Source organism: Nerophis lumbriciformis, linkage group LG01 (genome assembly GCF_033978685.3).
Source record: "Nerophis lumbriciformis linkage group LG01, RoL_Nlum_v2.1, whole genome shotgun sequence".
NCBI classification, from domain to species: Eukaryota; Metazoa; Chordata; class Actinopteri; order Syngnathiformes; family Syngnathidae; genus Nerophis; species Nerophis lumbriciformis.
In genome coordinates, this window is record NC_084548.2 from 41,722,987 (window position 1) to 41,746,779 (window position 23,793).

The 23,793-nt window shown below is 40.1% G+C and overlaps 2 protein-coding genes across 2 annotated transcripts in view; one reads left to right on the forward strand and one right to left on the reverse strand.

Annotated features, from left to right (window-relative positions):
* Nucleotides 1–12,960, reverse strand: part of qars1 (glutaminyl-tRNA synthetase 1) — a 31,829-nt gene extending 18,869 nt beyond the window's left edge. Inside the window, exons 1-6 of the mRNA XM_061981809.1 lie at nucleotides 12,744–12,960; nucleotides 12,279–12,429; nucleotides 11,911–12,020; nucleotides 11,768–11,843; nucleotides 7,051–7,115; nucleotides 6,894–6,947 (exon numbers count right to left, since the gene is read on the reverse strand). Coding sequence (XP_061837793.1) covers nucleotides 6,894–6,947; nucleotides 7,051–7,115; nucleotides 11,768–11,843; nucleotides 11,911–12,020; nucleotides 12,279–12,429; nucleotides 12,744–12,854 — 567 coding nt within the window. The 5' untranslated portion in view covers nucleotides 12,855–12,960. The remainder of the gene's footprint in view (nucleotides 1–6,893; nucleotides 6,948–7,050; nucleotides 7,116–11,767; nucleotides 11,844–11,910; nucleotides 12,021–12,278; nucleotides 12,430–12,743) is intronic.
* A 1,014-nt stretch (nucleotides 12,961–13,974) lies between these two features.
* Nucleotides 13,975–16,957, forward strand: ogg1 (8-oxoguanine DNA glycosylase). Its single transcript, XM_061981820.1, has 7 exons — nucleotides 13,975–14,169; nucleotides 15,205–15,545; nucleotides 15,624–15,803; nucleotides 15,956–16,134; nucleotides 16,215–16,362; nucleotides 16,444–16,493; nucleotides 16,568–16,957. Exons 1-7 carry the CDS (start codon nucleotides 14,060–14,062, stop codon nucleotides 16,745–16,747), a joined length of 1,188 nt encoding a protein of 395 aa, XP_061837804.1. The 5' UTR covers nucleotides 13,975–14,059; the 3' UTR covers nucleotides 16,748–16,957.
* The last annotated feature ends 6,836 nt before the right edge of the window (nucleotides 16,958–23,793 follow it).

Genomic DNA, 23,793 nt, shown 5'->3' on the forward strand with positions numbered 1-23,793 from the left:
ATGTACAAGTTACACCTTTTGAATGCAATTACTGAAATAAATCAAGTTTTTCAAAATATTCTAATTTACTGGCTTTTACCTGTATATATATATATTTTTAATCTATTTAATATATTTAACTTATTCTGTTAAATTATATATGGGTACGCGTGTATGTGGGTGTGTGTACGTTTGTATATATGTATGGTGAAATCTGTGTGTATGTATGTAGGTACATATGTATGTGTCGCTGCCCCGGTGTGCATTGCTGATCGCGGCGCCGGGTCTGCTGAGGTGCCGTGGCATGCCGGCTGTGGGCGCAGGGCTGGGCCCTTATGGCTTTTTGCCGGATGGGATGCCTGGTGGGTGGTGGGCGGGGGGGGCCTGGACGTGCGGGTAGGGCTGCGGGGTTTGGTGGCGTTGGGCACTGTTGGCGACCAGGCCTCTTGTTTATTTTTATTTATTTTATTTTATTTAAAGGGTTTATTTTTATTTTATTTTTTTTATTTTTTTTTTATTTATTTTTTTTTGTGTTGTGTATGTATGTGTTTGTGTATATGTGGGCTTATGTATATGTGTGTGGGTGTATTGATGTGTATATATGTGTGGATATGAATGTGTATATGTATATGCATGCGTGTGTATATGTGTGTATGTGTATGTATATGTATATGCATATATGTATGTATATGTGTATGTGTGTATATATGTGTGTATGTATGTGTATATGAATGTGTAGGTGTGTGCATGGGTGTGGATGTCCGGTGGCTCAATTGGCCTGGCTGTGGATGAGTTGGGGTAGGTGGGTTGGTGGCCTCGGTGGTAGCCGGGGGTGTGCGTTGTTGTGGTTTAATGGGTCGGTCGCTTTTTTGTTTTGGTTTCGGCGGCCGCGGGTGTTTGCACTGCGGACGGGCGGTGGTGGTGATGGTTGCTGCGGTGATACCAGCGGTTGGCATCGCTGTGTTGGGTTGGAGTGGTTGGGGGACTGTGGCTGGTGTCTGTGCGCTTGTGGGGTTGTGGGGCTGGCTGGCGTTGGCTTGCCGGCTGGTTTGGGGGCTGGCGTGCGGACGGGATGCATTGGCTTCTTCCCGCGTTGGGGGGCTCCTTCCCCTGGCCGGGACTCGTATAGGCACGTTGCTGTGTGGATGGCCGGGATGCGGTGTTTGCATTGGGCGTGGGGGCTGTGCAGTTTTTCTGCGTTTGGTTGCCGGTATGGGCTCTGCAGGGTTGGGTTGGGGCGGGCGGGGGATGGCTCGCGTGGCGTCACGTTAAAGTGGTCTGGTGTGGGTCACGGGCTGTAACGGCTGACCTCCTAATTTTAACTACACAGTAGACACTCTGGGGGCCTTGTACACATGCATGGGGGGATTGGGGTTCGGCGCACCCCTCATTGCCTCGTCGGCCGGCGGGGACTGCGGTCTGGTGGCCTGCCAGGCTTTTATTCATTTATTATTGTTATATATATATATTTTTTTTAATGTATTTATTATTTTTATTATTTACTTATTTTTATTTTATTTTATTTAAAAAAAAATTTTTTTTTTAAAAATCTTATTTATTTGTGTGTGGCGTCGCGCGGGTCTCACTTCCTGTTGGGTGGGTCCGTGCCCGTGTGGCCCGACCTTGCGCTGTGGGGTCTCTGTTGGTGACTTGATGTGGTGGCGGCGCAGCCCCCGTGTCTGGTCTGGATGCTGTGTCTCGGTTGTTTGGGCGGTGGTGTGTTTGTGCGGGTTTGGGTTGGGGTGGGGGGCCTTTTGGTTGGGGGGGTGTTGGTGTCTCTTGTTTGCGTGTTGGCGTTCGGGCTGACTGGCGGGCTGGCGCCGGCTGGTCTCCGTGGTCCTGGTGGCGTGTGGTTGCTGGTCGCAGTTTTTTTTTATCGCTTTGATTTGATTGGCTGGTGCTGGCTGTCTGGGGTTATTGCGGCTGCTGTTTCTGCTGCCATTTGTTTGTGGTGTGGGCGCCCGTGGCTGCGGGGTCTGGTGCAAGGGTATGGCTGATGTTGTGACTGGTGGCAGCGCGCGCGCGTGATGGCTGTCGGGGCTGACGAACTGTGTATATGTATGTATATGTGTGTGTATGTATGTATGTATATATATGTGTATGTGTACATATGTGTATGTATATGTATATATGTGTATGTATGTATATATATGTGTATGTGTACATATGTGTATGTATATGTATATATGTGTATGTGTGGGTATGTATACATGTATGTGTGTATGTGTATGTATATATGTATGTATGTATGTATATTTCTGGGGGTACGCTCTGGGCCTGCCTGTCAAACGGGGGTCGACGCCTCAGGATACTGCATCCGAACTGCGTGTCTGGAGCTCCTGGGTCCCGCTGTCCATCCCTTCCGGGTGCCCGTCTTGGTTGGGGCCTGTTTGGCCTAGTCCCTGCGTCTATTGTGGTAGCTTGGTGCTGCAAGGTATTCCGAGGTGCTGCGAGTCGGTCAGTTGCTGGGGTAGTGACCTTGTTTGTCAGCATGTCTGTGATCTTCTTTTAATTCTTTTTTTAAATTTATTTATTTATTTATTTTTTTTAATATATTTTATTAATATTATTTTTTAATTTTTCCCCTCCCTCAGAGGGGGGACTCGGCGGGGCGGTTGCTGGTTGTTCCATCTCCATCGTTGGGGTCCCTGCGGGTGGGGTGGGTGGTTCCCGTGGCCCTGTGCCTGGGTGGTCCTGCGGCGGCCGATTTGGGTGGGGTGGCCGGGGGCTGGCCTCGCCGCGCTCTCCGGGGGTGGGCTCGTGGGGGACCGGTTGCCGGTGGGGCGGGGGCGGTCTTGCCGTCCGGTTGCGGGGAGTCTCTGGGTCCCTCGGGCGGGGCGTCTCGCCTTTCTGCCCGTGTGGGGTGTGGTCTCTCGCTGGCTTGGGGTCTGGCTGTCCCCTGCTTTTCTCGTGCCCTGTCCTCTGCCGGGTGCGTCTGTCTGCGGCCTGCTGCTGGCCCTTGTGGGCGGTACGGTGGGCCGGGCTCTGGGGTTCCTGTCGCTGGCCGGCTTGGCTGCGTGGGGGCGGTGGTCCCTGGTTCCCTGGGCACCACGCCTCCTGTTTGTGGGTTGGGCTCTCGGGGGTGATGGGGCCGTGCTCTGGCTCCCACGCACTCTGGGAGTCGAATGTATTGTACATGCAAATTCACATATGCTCACATACGTACATAGGTACCTACGCTCCCACATACATACACAAATACAGTACATATTTACCTACCTAATGTTCGTACATCCACACGCACATTCAATATACAAACATACACATACACATACTGTACATATACATTCACTGTACAAACACATATACACATTCTGTACATATACATTCATTGTACAAACACATACACATTCTGTACATATACAAGTACATATGCATACTTACACTCATGCACATAATCACGTTTCATCAAACATATATTAACGTTGTTGCCCTAGGGTAAACTGGGTGTAACACATGGCACACTGACAAAGCTTAACCTATTGTGACTATAACAATCTACAAGGTTAATGTTGGTTGCTTCTCTTTCTCCCCCTCCATTTTTCTGCATTCTTTCGTATCTCAAGTTATCATTACGTATACGGTATGTATTGTTGCATTTAAACAACTGTATTGTTGATAATAAAGGTAAATTATTGGTATTGTTCATTATCAATAGCGCTATTTAAATATGATAAATGGTAAATGGGTTGTACTTGTATAGCGCTTTTCTACCTTCAAGGTACTCAAAGCGCTTTGACACTACTTCCACATTTACCCATTCACACACACATTCACACACTGATGGCGGGAGCTGCCATGCAAGGCGCTAACCAGCACCCATCAGGAGCAAGGGTGAAGTGTCTTGCTCAGGACACAACGGACATGACGAGGTTGGTACTAGGTGGGGATTGAACCAGGGACCCTCGGGTCGCGCACGGCCACTCTTCCACTGCGCCACGCCGTCCCTATTTCTATTGGTATTTGTATTGATCCATTTGTAGTGTAATAATGCTCATTGTCATTTCTGTATTATTTTTTATTTTTCGCTAACTGCTTATTTGCTATTACTTTTACCATCATATTTGTACATGTCATATTTGCTGATGTTGCTCTATTGTTGTTGTTGTTGTTGTTTGCTGTTGTTGTTTTTGTCTCTCTGTCTAATCCCCCTCTTGTCCCCACAATTTCCCCCTGTCTTCTTTTTTTCTCTCTTTCTATCCCCTCCTGCTCCGGCCCGGCTGCACTAAATGATAATATAAATACATTTAATAAAGTCAAATACAAATAAGGCAACAAGAGAAGTATCCTACACTTCTCTTTTGTAAAGTAAATCTGAACAGCCGACATGGGCATCTACATCAACTATATGATTTGCCTGAGAAGCTGGACAGGACACAAAAAAAAAAAAAAAAAAAAAAAAAAAAAAAAAAGTGTTAATGTGTGTTTATGCTAACTATTAGCACTATTTAAGAAAGAAAAGTAATACAATCAAATAACATTGGACTGAAGTGACAGACAATTACTGCCATAGTCAATGCGTAAATGTGAATGCAATACTTCATTGATTCAACTTTTAATCACATTTTATTATTGGCACACAGTTAAAAAAAAGTGGATCAATGATATGGAATGAAATCTTGTTTTAATTTAGATGTAATCCCACCAGTAAAAATCGCACATGGAGGCAGCTGAAAATAATATTTATTATTTGTTCTGATGATAGGGCTGGCTGATAATATGATTGTGATCGTTGATCACGATTAATTTGAGTTCGATCACGGTGATCAGCTGTTAGAATTTATACCTCGATCAAACATGGCGGAAAGTCTGTTAAAAGTTACTGGAGTAGTAAACAGTATGGAATCAACGATGTTTGGTATAATTCTGCAAAGAACGATCTGCCTTTATTGACCGTGATTCTGTGTGTGTCTATGAATGTGTTCGTTCGTGTATGTTTGTGTGTGTTTTTGTTTAAGTGTGTCCACACGCCCTTCCGTTCCACCGTCCCGAAAGTCAGACAGGGCAATTTTATATCTAAATATTTTTTTTAAACAGACTTTTTATTTACGTGTCTGCAAAGAGTACACTCCACTGATATAACATGTACTTTAAAAAAAAAAAAAATTCAACAGACAGATACTTTGTCTGTTTGTGAATAATAAAAAAAAACATTTTTGTTCCTAAAATAATCATTAAACTTGTTTTATGTCTTGGTATACATTATTTTACAGTACCTCAAATTCAAACTGCACTTTAATGTATTTTCAATCAATATAAAATACATAATTTGAGTTTTAAAAACTGCACAATTTGGGTCACCGCTTGTTGTTTGCCAAAGCACTGGTGAGAAGCACTGATGTATACAAGTAATTAAAGAATACAAATAATAACTTACCATTTGAAAGTGTTGTTTAGCAAATGTTAACTTGAAATAAAAGTCATAAAGTATTCACTACACCAATTATACTTTGTTTACTGCAGAATGTTTGTGATGACAAGCCAAAAAACTAAATAACTTTGAGAGGAGAAAAAGTTGTTTTCTTAACCCCCAAAAAACATACCGAAAAAGAAGCAAAATCGTAGCCATAAAACCAGGTATGGCCTGTAGTGTGGGTTACCTGTACTGTTGCATATCTAGTAAGCACATTTATATACAGTATATGAACAAAATGACAGCTGTTAGCATTTATTACCTCAATCAAACATGGTGGAAATGTCTGTTACAAGATACTGCAGTTGTAAACAGTAGGGATGCGGTACTCAGTATAATCCTGCACGGAACAATCCACTTTAATTAAAAAAAATAATTGTGATATTAATCGAGATTGGATGATATAAAAAAATATCGTCCAGCCCTATTTGATGATATTGAACATGTAAAAAACAATGCAAATACAAAGTAAATATAATTTAGTGGCTATATATTTTTTTTCCAACCAGGCCCTTTCTTTTAGACTAGTGCTTCTGAATTATTTTCGGTTATGCCCACCCTAGGAAGAAGAAAATATTTAAGAAGGCATGTTTTAGACCAATTTGCTTATCATAAATGTATGTACCAAAATCTGAAATGTATTTCTTGAACGTGTCTATGAATGTTCTCATTCATCCAGGTTATTTTAATCTCAGGGCATTCAATCCATCCCAAATGGACTGTTTGGTTTGTCTTAGAAGACTTGAAATAAATATTTCTTGAAATAAGAATAATCTAAAATTGCAGCTCTTGTTGGCATGTTATTATGCTTATTGCAATTAATATAGCTCACATATTAGTTCAATTTACATTGATGAAATACCAAAAAATCTAAGTTTTAATTAAAAAAACCAAAAATAAATTACGGCCAAGACGAATTAAATAACTGAAATCAAGGTAAAGAAAATATATTTCTGTTTTTTGCGAACAGGATAGCACAGATTGTAGTTATATTTACAATATTTAAAAAACTAAATATTGTACGCTCCTCTTTGTTCTTTTACACATCATGTCTGACAGTTCTATTAATGTTTATCAGGAAGGAGGCAGCATGAAAAAAATGTAAGGTTTGTTCAAGAAAACATACCAGTTTACAGAGTGAGTTACAATGACTTACTTTGAAATTGACTTGCCTCTCTTTTTTAGAACAGAAGACTGAATTGTCCTCCTCTCTGACTTTACATAGTCAAGAGTTTTCACATAACCTGCTTTACGGACTACCCCATGGTCTAAATCTTATTCTTTAACTAAGCAAATAAACTAAAAAGCCTTAGATTACTTATTCGCTATTATTCTGTTTTGACATGGTCACATGTGGACACATCTATTTTCAATTTGTGGACACATTTTGTGTAATATCTGTGAAATGTAACTGTGAGCCAATAGCAATGGAGTAGACCAAGCTGAAAACCTAGAGGAAAACACTGAACCTTTTAGTATTTCAAAATTATTTGTGAATTACCTTAGATTTCTTCTCCAAGTCAGCCTCAGTCTTGGGTCCCAAGAGGAGCAGGATCTTTAGATACAAAGGAAGGATTAAGTGATCAGGCCATTAACATTTCATCATTCAAAATGACAGACCTGCCATATACTGACAACATCTGCTTTTTCAAACCCACCTGCATGTCCACCTCATTTTTCAGAGCTTTCCCATCAGCCCATTTTAGAGCAGAACGCACATCCCCTGCAACAAACATAAAACAAAAATGAGATAACGCCATCTGTGTGGGCTGCTACTGTCAGTGTATGTTATCGTCATTGAACTTTCCTTCCATGAATGGAATTTGAAAGGCAAAAAACAATTGGTTCTTATGAATTTTATTTTGAAACAAACTAAAATTGAAAAACAAAGTGTTCTTTTTCAGTGTCAAACTAAAATTGAAAAACAAAGTGTTCTTTTTCAGTGTCAAAGAGCAATAACTACATCTAAAAACTGTTTTCCATCCATTCATTGCGTGTTCCTTTCAGGGTGGCGGGGGTGCTGGAGCCCATCCCACCTGCACTCCACCGGAAGGCGGGGTACACACAAGTCGCCAGTTCATTTGCAGCGCCAACACAGATAGACAGACAACATTCACACTCACATTCACAAACTGGGGCCAATTTAGTGTTACTAATCAACCTATCCCCAGGTGCATGTCTTTGGAGGTGGGAGGAAGTCGGAGTACCCAGATGGAACCCACGCAGTCACAGGTAGAACATGCAAACTCCTCACAGAAAGACCCCTAGCCTGGGGATAAAACCCAGGACCTTCGGATTGTGAAGCACACACAATAACCCCTGTTCCACCGTGCTGTGAAACTGTTTTATTTTCATTTTATATTTCATACAACAAAAATGAAAATCATGTGTCAGGAAAAAAAAAAAAAAGATGCTTTTTCATATTCCGACACCGAAACCTGCATCCGAAAGACCACATTAAATTGATCAATATGTTTTTATGAGAGATGCCTCGATCTTGATTATCCACCCATCTTCAACCGCTTATCCGGAATCGGGTCGCGGGAACAACAGCTCCAGCAGAGACCCCCAGACTTCCCTCTCCAGAGCAACATTAGCAACTTCCTCCTGGGGGATCCCGAAGCGTTCCCAGGCCAGAGAGGAGATGTAATCCCCCCATCTGGTCCTTGGCCTGCCGTGGGGTCTCCTCCCAGTGGGACGTGCAACGAGGACCTCCCTAGGGAGACGCTCGTGAGGCAGCCGCACGAGATGCCCGAACCACCTAAGCTGGCTCCTTTCCAAGCTAAGGAGCAGCGGCTCTACTACGGGTCTCTCTCGGGTGACTGAACTTCTCACCCTATCTCTAAGGGAGATGCAAGCCACCCTTCTGAGGAAACTCATTTCGGCCGCTTGTATCCGCGATCTTATTCTTTCGGTCATGACCCACACTTCATGACCATAGGTGAGAGTAGGAATGTAGATAGCTCGGTAGGCCGAGAGCTTTGCCTTCTGGCTCAGATCTCGTTTCGTCACAACAGTGCGGCAGAGAGACTGCAATACTGATCTTGATTATGGGACCTGATATTTGCCTTTTTGATGAGCCGCCGAGCCTAGTCGATCTTTTCCGCTGCTGTGTCCCAGTGTTTACATGGCTTAAGTGCAGGGCCTGCGGCACTGTTCTTTGGAGGGGGCGCCAAATTGCAGGAAACATTTTTTTTTAAATAAAAAGAGGTAAATAAAATGTTGTATAATGCGTTTAATTGGAACGTTTTCTTGAAAAAAAGAATCAAACCTATGATGTGATGTGCTGCTACCTGTGCCATGAACCTGACTGATCTAATGCTGCTACTGGTGGAGGGCGACGTTACGCTGCGTCACGGTCGAAGGCTAGTGGAGCTATTTTGTCTGATTGGGGATAGGTTGATTGGCAACACTAAATTGGCCTTAGTGCGTGAATGTGAGTGTGAATGTTGTCTGTCTGTCTGTGTGTGTTGGCCCTGCGATGAGGTGGCAACTTGTCCAGGGTGTACCCTGCCTACCGCCCGAATGCAGCTGACATAGGCTCCAGCACCGCCCACGATCCCAAAAGGGACAAGCGGTAGAAGATGGATGGATGGTAATCTTAATCTTTTACGATGAAAAGAGGGACATCAAAGTTATCCGCTGCGGCCTATAAAGCGAAGGAAGGAAGAGGAGGAAATACGGACTCAAAGCAGAGGTATGTATGTATTCATCTTCTACCACTTGTCCCAGCTGGGAGTCTATCCCGGCTGCACTCGGCAGTTAGCTACTTCATTTTTAGCGTTGGCATCTTGACTTTTCTTATATGGGCTAACAGCAACAGGTTGTTGTTGCTGTTATTCCTATTCGGGAACCAGCGAGAGTAGTTTGCATATGCTAACTATAAGCTCACTTGGGTGAACCTCTGAAGTAAACAGAAGGCAACTTTGAAGTAAAGCAGAAAATCACGCAGGGGAAAAAGTTGGTAAACCAAACTTAAACCGTATTTATGTAAGCTCGGCAACTGGCTTATACGGCTGCAATTTAAGCTATTAATTCAATAAAACAATTAATGCTATTTGCATAAAGATGCATTCAGAAAGTATTTACAGCCATGACAGACACTGTGTTCACCCGAGCCTCGCCGTGAAGAAACATGTAGGTTTTTTCAGTTTTGCAGAACATTTTCTTCCCATTATATATGTGTTATTTATCAATAAATTCAATATTATTGTGATAATTGTATCATATTAGAAAAAAGTACTTCAGAGTTACAATGCATGCTACAGCATCTCTTCAGACAGCATGCAGCAGCAGCAGCACATTTGCTGCTGAGAAACACATGTAGATCAGATCTGTGTTTGTTATTTGTAACAGACTGTAGTAACAATCATTTTCAATTAAAAAGTATACAACATATATGTTCAATATCTAAATCAGTATCTGACTCATTTTTGCCGCAATCGTTTCATCTCAAGACATCTGACCTATTCATCTAAATTATTTGTCTTACTTTTGCTGCATACAAAAGAGTGCTCAAAGTTAAGTGGATTATATTTATACAACAGTTTTCTCGAGAGACTCAAAGCGCTTTACATAGTGAAACCCATTATCTACATCTTTAAGGTTACATTTTAAACCAGTGTGGGTAGCACTGGAAGCAGGTGGGTAAAGTGTCTTGTCCAAAAGATACAGCAGCAGTAACTATAAAGGTGGAAACGGGGATCAAACCTGGAACCCTCGAGTTGCTGGCACAGCCGCTCTTCCAATGAAACCACTTTTTTTGTGTGTTTTTTTTCTAATAATACCCTGCTGCAAGAGAAAAACAATGGATATTAATAATGGCTATTAGATTGCATGCCCTTACTAAAGTAGTGCGGTGATGTGGCCTTTTAAGCAATAGAGAAGTATAGTTACTATAACTATTACTGGAATAGGAAGTAAGAGGTTATACTGTACATATATTATGGGTTGCACTCCATCATTATATTATACTCACAATTATTATATATATTTTGCATATATACGTTAATATATAAATATATAAATACTCAGTATATTAACAGGACATTGCGAACATTCAAAACAGAGTCAAAATTGAAAATGTTGAGGGTAGTAATTGAACTAAAATGATTATTATTGATACAACTGCAGATATATTTCCTAATTGCTCTGTGTGAGTGTCACTGCTCCCCTCACCTCCCAGGGGGTGAACAAGGGGATGGGTCAAATGCAGAGGACAAATGTCACCACACCTAGTGTGTGTGTGACAATCATTGGTACTTTAACTTTTTAACTTTTAATTTCCTCACAGGATAATGAAACAGAAGCAGCACACCCAATGTTACAATCCAACATCCTGAAGAAACATCCTCATCTTCAACATATGCCTGTGAATCTATCAAATTGATCCTGCTGACTGACACACTAAGAATTTAATGACTTAGCCCAGGACCTAATGAGGTAAACTCAGACGTTGCATTCCCTAAGAGAGATGATGGAAAAAGTTTCCATCACCACTATTTCCAAAGACATTTAGTGAATGGACAGAACATTAAGAGAGTGTGTCTCACATTCCCACAACCCCCCCCCATGCCATTTGCACTACATTTGTAGGTGTTAAATTATTATTTTATTCTCTGGGAAATTATTTAGATGGTTTATATCTTTTTTCGGATTGCAGTTTTTTTTTGTCTTGACATGTCAAATGTGTAATGCTGCTTATAGACATTTCTGTGAGGACGGGGGGTGAACCTTTCTCAACAGGTGGGGGTGGGGGGACTCCCGCCTGGGCTGTCAAATGGTGTAGAGCCGGCCCTGCTAAAGTGTGTACTACGTTGCAATGAATCCGCAGTGTGAAGACACTTCTAAAATACTAATCTTCACCACCATGGCAGAAAATAAACTAGATTTCTTACAGGTAACATTATCACTGGAGTACAAGAGGAAAGGCACGCGCGCACACACACACAAAGCTAACAGCTAAAGCTTCAATACAAAGTACGGGTTATTGATCCTGATGTGATGCTATCGAGGCCAAAAATGTTGATCAGGACATACCTAGTTAATAAATATAAACGCAAAATACACCACCACAGTCTTTTCCTACATGACAGTCCGCTGCCTTGTCTTTAGATAGCAACCTCTGGTTCTGGTGTCTTTTTTTGTTTCTGCTTAAAACTGGTTTACATTTTAAAATTAAAATAAAACCTTTTTTTTGCGTAGTTATTGCTCTTTGATACTGATGAACAAGAACACTCTGTTTTACAATTTAAAACAATTGAAGCAGTTGTTTTTCAATTCCCATGTATGAAACCAAAATCCAATGACCAAAACATACACTGACCCGCCTCACTATTTTCAGAAATGTCTTCCCAGTTATTTGAGTGATCCTACCCATTAGCAGACCCATGTTGAAGTGGTATCTCTCCTTCAGAAGCTGCTCTTTGTGCTTCAAGATCACAGACTCCACCTGCACAGTAATGTGCTGTCACTAAACACTGCATGCCTTAAACCTTGTAAAGTAGTCGCGTACTTACTGCATCTTCAATCTGCTCTGGCGTTATAACCACACCCACTCCACAGGCCTCATCAAACTCCCTCTGGTTGAGGGGATCCTGGGGGTGACTCTTCACAAATTCCAAAGCAGCTGTGGATTTAGGAATTTTGTTTTAGAATGTATACAGTGAAATGTGAGGCATGTGGTTTAAGACTTAACTGATTACATTTTGCACATAGCAAAACGTTCTATATATTGCATGCAATAAGTTAATGTGGACTGATCAATCTGACTGATTATTAATTAATCATTAAGAGAATGCTATATAACTACTCATAAAATAACAGATCTGGGTGACTCATTCCTATGGGAGGGGCGTTGCAGCATGTCAAAAATGTAAAGAATTACCTGCAAGTTGTTGCTCGGTGCATATTTTGCGCTGAGCTATAATTTCTGCGAGGAAACCAAGACGTTTTGGATCTTTGAGTCGAGAAGCCAAGCTGTACAACAATGTCCCCACAGCTTTGTCCACTCCTGTTGCTCCACTGACACTGGTAGCCTTGGGAAATAGGTTAAAGCAGAACAGAAATAATGAATAACTCATTTAGGTGTTACTATTATTGACAAATGTTGTAAGTTTCAGCAGTCCAGTCATTTAATTATGTTGACCCTGAAGTGGGCATAGTGAAAATGAAAGTACAGCTACCCCAATTCACTATATACAGTTGTAAGGCAATCAAGCAAAGTAGTGATATGTCTCTCAACGAGTAAATGTTGAATAACAAACTTTTTTTCGACACGTGGAATGATTAGAATGTGTGGCTGTCACAGCTGCCCCTGTTGGGATATCACCAGTAAGACGTGGAGTCAAACCTGAGTAATTGCGTTCTTCAGGGCAGAACTGAGCGCTTCGTTTTTCAGCGTTTCTTTAACCTTCTGCTCACTGAGCCCAATGGAAGCGAAGAGTGTCGTCGCATCGGCCATTTTCCCAATGTTTTAACAGGTTCGGGTGAACACACGCACGCCACCGCCGCCACACACGACCGCCGCTGCTAAGGAGAGGCGGACTTCCTGTTCACTTCATGGGGAAAGTAGGAGTAAAAATATGAGCCAATTGGAACTGAGGGGAATCTGATCGCATCATCCAATCATCTAATAGTGGAGATGAAGACCCGCCTACTAAAAGGAGTCTAGCCAATCACAACGATCGTGTTGACAAGATCGGAAAAATATTGCATCAGATTGTCATTTTCGACTTTTTTAATTTTTAGGACCGAAAAACATTATATAATTACATCATCACATTCTTGTATAATTAGTTATAAGTAAATAATAAATAAAGTCACAACGTTTGGGTTGACACCTGTCAATTGTCCAACAGAGCCCCGAAATATTGGATCAGGTTGACTATTTAATAATTTATTAAATGTATTCATTATTTATTATTATTATTATTTCAATATCTACAGATTCAGTACCCGAATATTTGTGTTAGTTTTGTGGCCGTTTTTGATCAAATAAACAAACACGTGTTCCGTTCAGTTCCGTTCAGTTTCAGTTTATTTCGAACATGCATGCAATACAATTACAATGTAATGCATCCCACATTTGCAGTTGATTCAATACAGCACGTCCGAAAAGGAGTAGGAAGAAGCAGAGCTTATTTAATCCTACCCCTTTTCATATCATATCAGTTTTATCCCATTTCTTTGTTTTCTGTTTGTAACAGAACAGTGACTAAATAAATAAATATACCATAAGTAAGTAAACAAATTATTAAATACATAAATAATCGTTACCTCTTTATGTGTGAAAGTTATTGACCGAATCACCTTGGATAATACATGTCTAATATGTAATGCTCAAGTAGTTGTTTCACGTATTCAAGGTACTAGTACAGTATAATGATAACATCTTATTTTGTTTGTGGGCTTTACAAAGCATTAGAAAGTGCAGCTTGGTCGGCAGGCACGCCGATAGCTTCCTTCAATGCAGCAGGGGCGGTATGCTCCAAGCTTTGACTGCAACCCACCAGACAAATGAAAGAAGAAAAGAAAGAAGAAGAAGAAGAAAAAGGCACGGCGATTACATCCGGTTTGGTATCATAAGTTCCGGTTCAGTGGTTGTAAAATAGGATGGTTTTAGAAGTCACACTGGAGATACATGCATGTCAATAGATCTCTTAAGTTATGTCTCGGCATGCAGTTCTGTCATCGGGAGTAAAAACGTGGAGATCTATAGCCTGTGAAAAGTCAGAGTTGCGTCTAGATTTAACTCTTGCTTGTGGGCAATCCTTCCGGTAAGCTCGTAAAATAGGCTAGACTTTTATTGATCCCACTATGGAGAAATTATGCGGTACGGTACATCATTTTTTGCAAAAATACATCGGTTTTGGTTGCAATAAATTAGCCTTGCCAGACAGTGTTTCTGTTGTGGTTATTGCACTGTTGTAGATGCATAGACATGTTCCTTGATTGTCATTGTAAATAAATGAGGGCTCTCAAAATGTGATTAATTACAAAAAATAGCATTAATCATGTACACACTTAGATTAATCATGCACTTTTTTTGACCGTACAAACTATTTTGCCTTAACCGTTATACGGTTATAGTGAACAGAGCAATGTATACGTTTGTACAGAAATAAGTGAGGAAAGACCGACTGGTGTGCTCAATGGCAAATTTCACTCCTAAATACAGCCTGAAAGAACTTTAGATACAACTGTTGCCAAGTTTTGCGCTAATAAATGTAATTCCTTCAAGTAACGTTCCTAGATGACATTCTGACAATACTATTGCTTTTGTAATATTAGGCTCTTTTGTTCTTCTGCAATTGTTTGTATTATGCAAGCAGTGATCAATTATGATTAATCCAAATTCCAAAACGTGACTAATCTGATTTAAAATATATATCATTTTACAGTCTTCAAATAAATACATTGAAATTTAATTTAAAGGTGAAACCCAAAATAACTAATATATAAAATCAATAAATACTTAAATAAATACAAATATTATTTTCATTCATACTTAACATCCACACTACACACATGCATGCAAGCAAAGAGTGCCAAAAATATGCAGTGAAAATAAAATAGGCCATTTGTGTATTTAAAAAAGAAATCGTCTCAAATTGATTGATTGCAGAGGGCTTGTTTTTAGTACATTATTTAGTTTGGTGATGGCTTGAGAATAACAGAATTGACAGAAATCCACATATCTGCTGCAAGTGTTGTGTACTGTAAAGCACAAATATCTGGCAGTCTACATGCAAACTCACAACACCAGAATACATTACCGTTATTAATAATATTGCACACATATATTCCCACAGTTGGAGAGAGACATCAGAAGACCACTGGACTGGAGTGATAGGAGGACGAGTGTGGACTCTAACCCAAACAGAAGATAATTTGTGGTACCATGTTTACCAAAGAAATGACAGGCACATGGATACAGGAGTTGGACCAAATGAGGAAAACAAGTCACAGATTAGATTTAGAGGAGTTGTTAAGAAAGAAGAGGAGGAGGCAGTGGCTGTAACCGTACAGAATGATAAAGAGGAAGAGGTAGTGCTGAGAGATTACTTCCAGCTGAATGTGAATCTGAAGGATCTGTATAGGAAATGGGCAGCAGCAGACCCCCACTTCAAGGAAATCGCAGACATCTTCACCGGTCAGTGAGTGCTTGCCTGCAATCGTGTGAATCCAACTGTCCAAAATTAAAGAGAATCTTTACACTTTTTTTCTACAGGTGTGCGGATGCTCCGCCAGGACCCGACGGAATGCCTATTTTCCTTCATTTGCACCTCCAACAACCACATCTCTCGTATCCAAGGCATGGTGGAGAGGCTCTGTCAGGCCAGGGGTAGCCTACTCTGTCAACTGGATCAAACCTCCTACTACAAATTCCCTTCTCTGTCTGCATTAGCAGGTGCAGTACAAGTTGTTATTGGTGTTCATCTATCATACAAGAAATACTAAAAGAGCTTATTTTCGGTGCAGTTACTTCAAATTTTAAAGTGTTACTTTGTACTATATTTTCCCTATGTAAACATAGCAATAACATACTTGTGTAAATTGCAGATGGCAGTGTCAAAGCATGTCTCAGGGAGCTTGGTTTTGGATACAGAGCTCGGTTCCTGCAACAAAGTGCAAAGCAGATTTTGGACAACCATGGTCCCGAATGGCTTGAAGGTCTACGCAGTGTGCCATATGTGGAGGCCCGTGATTCCTTGCGTACCCTTCCCGGAGTGGGCACTAAGGTAAAGCAGCAAAATGACAAGTTGCGTTGCTCTGTAGTGATATTCTAAAAAAATAACTTGTGCTTTGTGTCATTCTGCAGGTGGCAGATTGTGTATGTCTGATGTCCCTTGATAAGGCTGATGCAGTGCCAATTGATACACATGTGTGGCAGATTGCCAAGCGTGATTACAAATACATTGCTGTCAATGAACCAAAAAGCATCACAGAAAAACTTCACAAAGACATAGGTTTTTGTCTATGCATTCACTCAAAGCGTCTACACAGGTCATACACGTTAAAGATAATATTTACTTTTACTTTTACAACAGGGGATTTCTTCCGGAAGCTGTGGGGTCCTTATGCTGGTTGGGCACAATCTGTAAGTGTGTCCATTGTTGAACATCTGTCTGCGTGCTGCTTGTCCACAATATTATAAGTCTTTCCATTGTTTAGGTTTTGTTCTGTGCGGATCTCAAGAAATTCCAAAAGCTGAAAGAAAGACCTAATTTGAAGAGGCCAAAGAATGAGTTAGACGGTGAAAACATGGTAACATGTAAGAAACCAAATAATAAGACTGTAAAAAATGCAACTGTTGTTAAACATAAACTAAATAAGGGACAGTTGAGCAGGTAGTATAACATACTTTTCTACAATGTACATTTATGGTATTAATTAACCTGTCATGATATTTTGTAAACAAATTAGTTTCTATGTAAACCCTTCTGTGTCTAATTGTCCATGAATTTAGAAATTCAGCACTGCGGTAACTTTTTTTTTTGTAGATATACATGAAATAGCTTTTACGCTGCTGTATCGCCACATGATCACACACAGCTACTGAAATTTCAAAATCCAAGTGTAAAGCCAGATAACTCCAACACAGTCAGCAGTGGCCTCTTGGTGGCAGTATGCACTTAAATATGCTCTACTGTATTTCTTTGCATGTTTTTAATGTCAAATATGGGTCATTAGCTTTGTTCAGTCTATTCTTAGAGCAAATTAGGAGCAAGTTGCAGAGTTTACTGGGGGGATGGGGTCTGTCAGTATCTATGCCATCTTGGGTTTCATGTTCTTATCTAACATAAAGATGTCACTAATGCGTATGTCGTGTTTTGTCAGTGTCATTGTTTCGATTTAATTTAGTGGCTGCAAAGTGTCCACTTGTTTATAGACGGATTCGGATTTAGGTAAAGTAACTCACAATATCGGTAGGCTTTGTTCACCAAAAGTTATTGTTTACGATAGCACTATGCGTGAAATTTCCGAACTATTCAGTGGAAACATTTTTTTTACCGGCTTATGATACGATGGACAAATACTGTGAGTCATTAGGTAAGTCCCTTTTCGTTATAAGGAGAAAACAGCTGTAATTAAATGTGAGCATCCTTCCCCGATCGACAAGTCTGAGTGGAGAAGAGATCACAATTATTAGTGAACTACGCAGTTTTTCAACCAAGCCCATTTTACACCTTGAAGGACTTTAAAAATTATAAGATTTGAGAAAACTATGACCGTTTTCTGTGTAAATGGGTTTGTGACATTTGTGTTTATCCGTATAAAATCGGTAGACATTGTGTTGTCAAGGCAAGAGTCATACAATTGCAGAAATGATCTGACCCAAGTTTGACAAACTCAAACGATAATCATAGATAACCAATCTTAGGTCATCTCAACACACTGTAACTGTAAGACAGGATTGGGAGAATGTTGTTGTCATGTTGTATCACGTTAGTTTTATGTGGAGGCCACAGTACGGATACAATACAACTACAGTACTACCAAAGTTCTTCGACTAAGCACATCAAGTTAACGCAAAGTGGAGGTGTCCTTTTTTAAATTGGTTTCTGCTTACAAAATTATATTAAAACACAGCAACTTTTCCCACATTTGTACTTAAAGAATCAGTGCCAGTTTATGATGAAACTGAAGTCTTGAATTGTTTTAACCATATTTTTGTATTCTCTGGTTCTCTATTTGACTCAAAAGGGACAACTATGGGGACTCCTTGTACAGAATCTCCCATGTTTTCTGGAGATACTTTTAATTGTGCTCCTTTTACTTGTCTTGAAGTGCACAAATCCCTAAAAACATTAGACCACAGAAAGCCTCCTGGACCTGACTTGATTGAGCCTTATTTGTTAAAGCTGGCAGCTGATTTTACAACAGAGCCACTTTCAATTAAAAACAAAGACAGTCCATCAGTTTGGAAATCTGCTTTTGTCCTCCCTTTATTGAAGAGAGGTGATCCAGCAGTTCTTTCTAATTGTAGGCCAATATCAAATGTATGTGTCTTGTCAAAAATTCTGGAATCTCTTGTTTGTGATCAGTTGAAAGAGTTAATCTATTCAAATACAATTATTTATAAATATCAATCAAGATTCAGGAAACAGCACAGCACTATCACTGCCTAAATGAAGGTAGTAAATGACATCATTGTAGTGCTTGATAAAAACAGTACTGTGCCTCACTTTTTATTATTATTATCGCCAAAGCGTTTGACACAGTAGACAACGCTATTTTAAAACGCAGACTGTTTCTCATTGGACTGTCAGAACATACACTCTTGAAGGGAATGTCAGAAGTGGTGCATGAATATAATTACCTTGGTATTTTAGTTGATGACTCTCACTTTTAAGCTTTTTATTGATAAACGGGTGAAAAAACAAAAACTTCAATTGGGCCTTTTCTTCCTTAATAAGAGATGTTTTTCTTTTGGTGTAAAAAAGCCCCTTGTCTCTGCCAAATTTTTATCTGTGCTAGATTACGGTGATCTTTTTGTATATGAATGCTACTCGTTCCTGTCTTCAGAGAGTCGACTCTGTTTACCATGCTTCTTTGAGGTTCATCACAAACTGTAGAGCCATAACACACCACTGTGACTTGTACTCTCGGGTGGGATGGCCTTCTCGGTCCACTAGGAGACACTGTCATTGGTACACTTTTATTTACAAGGCTCTTCTGGGACTATTGCCGGATTACATTTGTACATTGATTACACACGGATGTACGGACTCTTATGCTCTGAGATCCAACAATCAGCTGTTGCTGTCTGTCCTTTTTGCTCGTACTGAGCTGGGGAAAAAGCGTTTGTCTATGCAGCTCCTTGTGCTTGGAACATGTTACAAAGAGACTGGAAGCTAACTGAATTTTGGTTCTTAAATGCTTTTAAATCTAAACTGAAATAATTTGAAGCAGCCTCAGTTATCTGTAACTGTTTTACTTGATGTCTATCCTGTCATTTTAATGTGTAATGTGAATGTAATTTTATGTGTAATTTTGCTGCCTCTTGGCCACGACTCCCTTGAAAAACTGTTTTTTAATCTCATTGGGATTTTTTCCTTATTAAATAAAGGTTAAATAAAAAAATAATTAATTACCTGAAATGAAATATTCCAAACAAACACATAGTTGTTCATTGCACGTCACATCTGATTTGGTTGATTTGCCATTCACTCTTCTGTTTAGCTGCTTCCCTCTGTCCTGAAATGGTTTATCTCTCCCACTTCGATTGTGGCAGTTGACAATCACACACGTCGTCGGCATTATGAGTATCACTGGATGAATGATCAGCAACAATGAGCGTGTTTACAAACAAAGCCTACCGATATGGCCACAGGCAATGCATTGTGGGAGATGTAGAAAACGCCAAAGCCTGCTATAGGCCAGCTAGTCTCTTTACAGCAGGCATGGCAGTCTTGCCAGTGCTTTGGTGTTTGTCACAATAACAATATACTGTGTGGACATACATAATGTAAAATGTGGCATAATTTTACTGAATTTTTATACTACATGGAATCATGTAAAATTCAGACTCCAGGGGGTCAGTTGCATCACATACAACTGCGTGTTTCATCTTTATGTTGTACAACCATAGGCGTTGTTTATTTGTGGAAGAGTGTGCAGCCATGTGTGTTAATAAACATGTGAGTCAGCGTTCATGCTCACTCCAGTTAAGCTGGATGCAGGCTGGGGCCCTGCTTTAGGGCAGAGTGGGGCCGAAAAACAACAGCACTGTTAGAAGAGCATCAAGAGAGCATCAAAATTGAAACAAAAAAAGGGGACGGGGGGTTGGTGCATGTCGAGTGTAGGTGAGCACATGAATTTAAGAGGAAAGACCACAAGTCTCGGCCAAACACATAACACTGTGTTATGTAAGTGATGGGTTTCAGCTTGTGTTTTGTCCCAATCTGAGAGGATTTCCGCTCATCTTTTTCTTTGTAGGATGATTTATTTTATAGAGGCACCAGGGGGCGCAGCAATTTGTAGTGTGAGTAGGAATGTAGCGTTTTGTCTGCCCCAAGATACAATTCTCATTATTTGTCCATTTAAGATTATTGGTACATTGGGTTTAATCAACTGAAATCACCATAAATAGTTTAAGCATTCACCATCTAACTTCTACAATAGCTGTTTTTACTGATGAAAATAGGCTCCAGCACCCCCCGCAACCCTGAAAGGGACAAGCAGTAGAAAATGGATGGATGGAATATCACCAGGTGTATCACAGTGTGGGATAGGTTGCCTAAGATGGGTAAACTATTCAGCTATATGTTGATTCACGTTGAATGTGGTATAACTGGTGAAAACCAATACCTTTGGAGCCGGTCCTCGTGGAAGTCTGTTTTGGGGGGCGGCAGTTGGGAAAAATTAGTTTTTGGATGTCTAGACAACCACAGACATAAATAGTTGAGTTGAGAAGTTGACGTTGGCAGATGACGTTTTTGGCTGTTCCAGATAAAAAGCTAGGCTTATTTCCCGAAGGTGATTAACGCTTTCTTCCATCTGATAGAACTAAGGCTTGGCTGGCAGATGATGAAAGTTCAGTGCCTTGCAGAAGCTGAGGAAGAGCCAGTACCGTCTGTTCCAGCACTGAACTTCCCAACTCCTATACCAAGATCAGTTTAAATGACAATTTGGAATGTATTCACTATATTCTTGGGAAAGGGTGGTAGAAATAAAAAAAATAGTGGTTCTAATTTATTTTGACTGTGCATACAGTTATAATGTGGTAAATCACATATTTACAGTTTTTCATCCCAACATGTCCGAAACGGTATAAAAAGAAGCAAAGCTTATGTCGTCCTACCCGTTTTAATACTAATTTCTAACACATTTTTTCAATTCCTCGGCTCAATTTTAAAACAATTAAGTTTAAAATAATCAATAAAGATCTCATGAATAGTTGTTTAAATTGTGATTTAAATCAGTATATTCTTATATATTATCCTGCAAATCTTGTAATTTTAGGTCAAAAACTCATGCTATACATTGTATCAATGAAGTAATCAATGGCATTTTGCTTATTGGGATTCAAAAGGTCAATGTTGAAGTCCCGACATAAGAAAATGACTTTTTTTAATGATTTCAGTAAAGATTGCCTTGAACCAAGTATGTCAAACTCATTTTCATCTTGAACTACGTCACAAATACGGCTGCCCTCAATGGGCCACTTTTAACTGTGAAACCATAAATGTATAATCACCAGATGATGTTATCATCAAATTGCCCCTTTTATTTGATTACTATCATACTGTATGCCAACAAACTGATGAAAAAATTCCTTTGCAATCAAAAGTCAAGGTGAAAAGCGGATATTAAAGTTCAACCATTGTAGAATTAATTTCAAAAAGGGTTTCAAAGACAGAAACATGCTTGGAATAGCTTTTTACATCACATAATATGAAGTTAAGAAGAACTGCAGTTTCATGTGATATATATATATTTTTCGGTCAAAATTAAAAAAAAATGGTGAAATGCCTTATTGACACACATTTTGAGGTTTTTTGTGGGCCACATAAAATGATGTAGTGGGCCAGATTTGTCCCTCGGGCCTTGAGTTTGACATATGTGCCTAAACTAACATTTCAAAACTTAACAGATGTTTTTATATACAGCTGACCAATATATTTTGGCTTTTTTTGTGACAGATTTCAATTGTTATACATTGTAAAATATTATCAAAACTAAATGACATGTTTTTCACCACTTGGTAGTTGAGATCCTTCATCGTGTATGCCACTACTCCTCTCTTGATGTTTCTGTTGATCTAATTCAGTTCGTATTTTTCCAGATTATTATGGATTACATTTTTAGCATCAATCCATGTTTCTGAGATAGCGATCACTTGGAAAGGTTTGTTTAGTTGTTAAAAGAAAAGCTTCATGTTGTAGTAGTTTGCATATATACTTCTGCTGTTGAAATGAATGGCTGACATGTTTGTTTTCGGATTTAATGGTGCTATTGTTTTGATCCTAAAAACAATTATTTTTGATGTAGGAGTAGACTGCATCATCATTAGTTTCCTTATTGTGCCCTTTATTTTTCTTGTTGTCTTTAATATTTGTCCTTGATGTTTTATAGTACTCTTGCTTCTGGTCCTCCATTCAGCTGGATGTGAAATAATCCACCATGACTGTGAGGGCAAGATAGCATGTGTATGTATGTACACCGAACAAAAATATAAACACAACACTTTTGTTTTTGCTCCCATTTTTCATGAGTTGAACTCAAAGATCTAAAACATATACGATAAACACAAAAGACATATTACTCATATTGTCCAATAAATCTGTCTCTATCTGTGTTAGTGAGCATTTCTTCTTTGCCAAAATAATTAATCCCAACTTGCAGGTGTGGCATATCAATATGTTAATTAACCAGCATGATTATCAGGTGTACCTTATGCAGCCCACAATAAAAGGCCATGATGAAATGTGCAGTTTTATCACACAGCACAATGCCACAGATGTTGCAAGTTTTGAGGGATCCTGCAGTTGGCGTGCTGAATGCGGGAATGTCCACCAGAGCAGTTGCCCCTGAATTGAATGTTAATTTCTCTACCATAACCTGTCTCCAAAGGCGCTTCAGAAAATTTGGCAGTACATCCAACCGGTCTGACAATTGCAGACCACGTGTAACCACACCAGCCCGGGACATCCACATCTAGCAGGTGCACCTCCATGATTGTCTGAGACCAGCCACTCGGACAACTGCTGCAACAATTGGTTTGCATAACCAAAACATTTCTGCACAAACTGCGAGAAACCGTCTCTGGGAAGCTCATCTGCATGCTCGTCCTCATTGGGGTTTCGACCTGACTACAGTTCGTCGTCGTAACCGACTTGAGTGGGCAAATGCTCACATTCGATGGCGTCTGGCACTTTGGAGAGGTGTTCTCTTCACGGATGAATCCCAGTTTTCACTGTTCAGGGCAGATGGCAGACAGCATGTGAGGCGTCGTGTGGGAGAGCGGTTTGCTGATGTCAACGTTGTGAATCGAGTAGCCCATGGTAGGGTTGGGTTGGGGTTATGGTATGAGCAGGCGTATGTTATGGAAAACAAACAAGTGCATTTTATTGATGGCATTTTGAATGCACAGAGATACGGCAACGAGATCCTGAGGCCCATTGTTGTGCCATTCACCCGAGACCATTCGGGTTCACCCAGCCATTGAAGAAGAGTGGACCAACATTCCACAGGCCACAATCAACAACCTGATCAACTCTATGCGGAGGAGATGTGTTGCACTGCATGAGGCAAATGCTGGTCCCACCAGATACTGACTGCTTATCTGAAGGTTTGTCACTCATTCTGACAGATGATACAGTATAATAACCACTCAACTTACTACTGCACACTTCATTAGATGCAATAGTACAATCTTTTTACAAAATAGTCAG

Bases quoted from the DNA above. Each gene is read 5' to 3' on its own strand.
- ogg1 (XM_061981820.1), top strand. From the start codon at position 14,060: ATGTCTCGGCATGCAGTTCTGTCATCGGGAGTAAAAACGTGGAGATCT. The intron at 14,170-15,204 runs GTAAGCTCGTAA...ATATTCCCACAG, and splicing joins GCTTGTGGGCAATCCTTCCG to TTGGAGAGAGACATCAGAAG. The intron at 16,363-16,443 runs GTTTTTGTCTAT...CTTTTACAACAG, and splicing joins AAAACTTCACAAAGACATAG to GGGATTTCTTCCGGAAGCTG.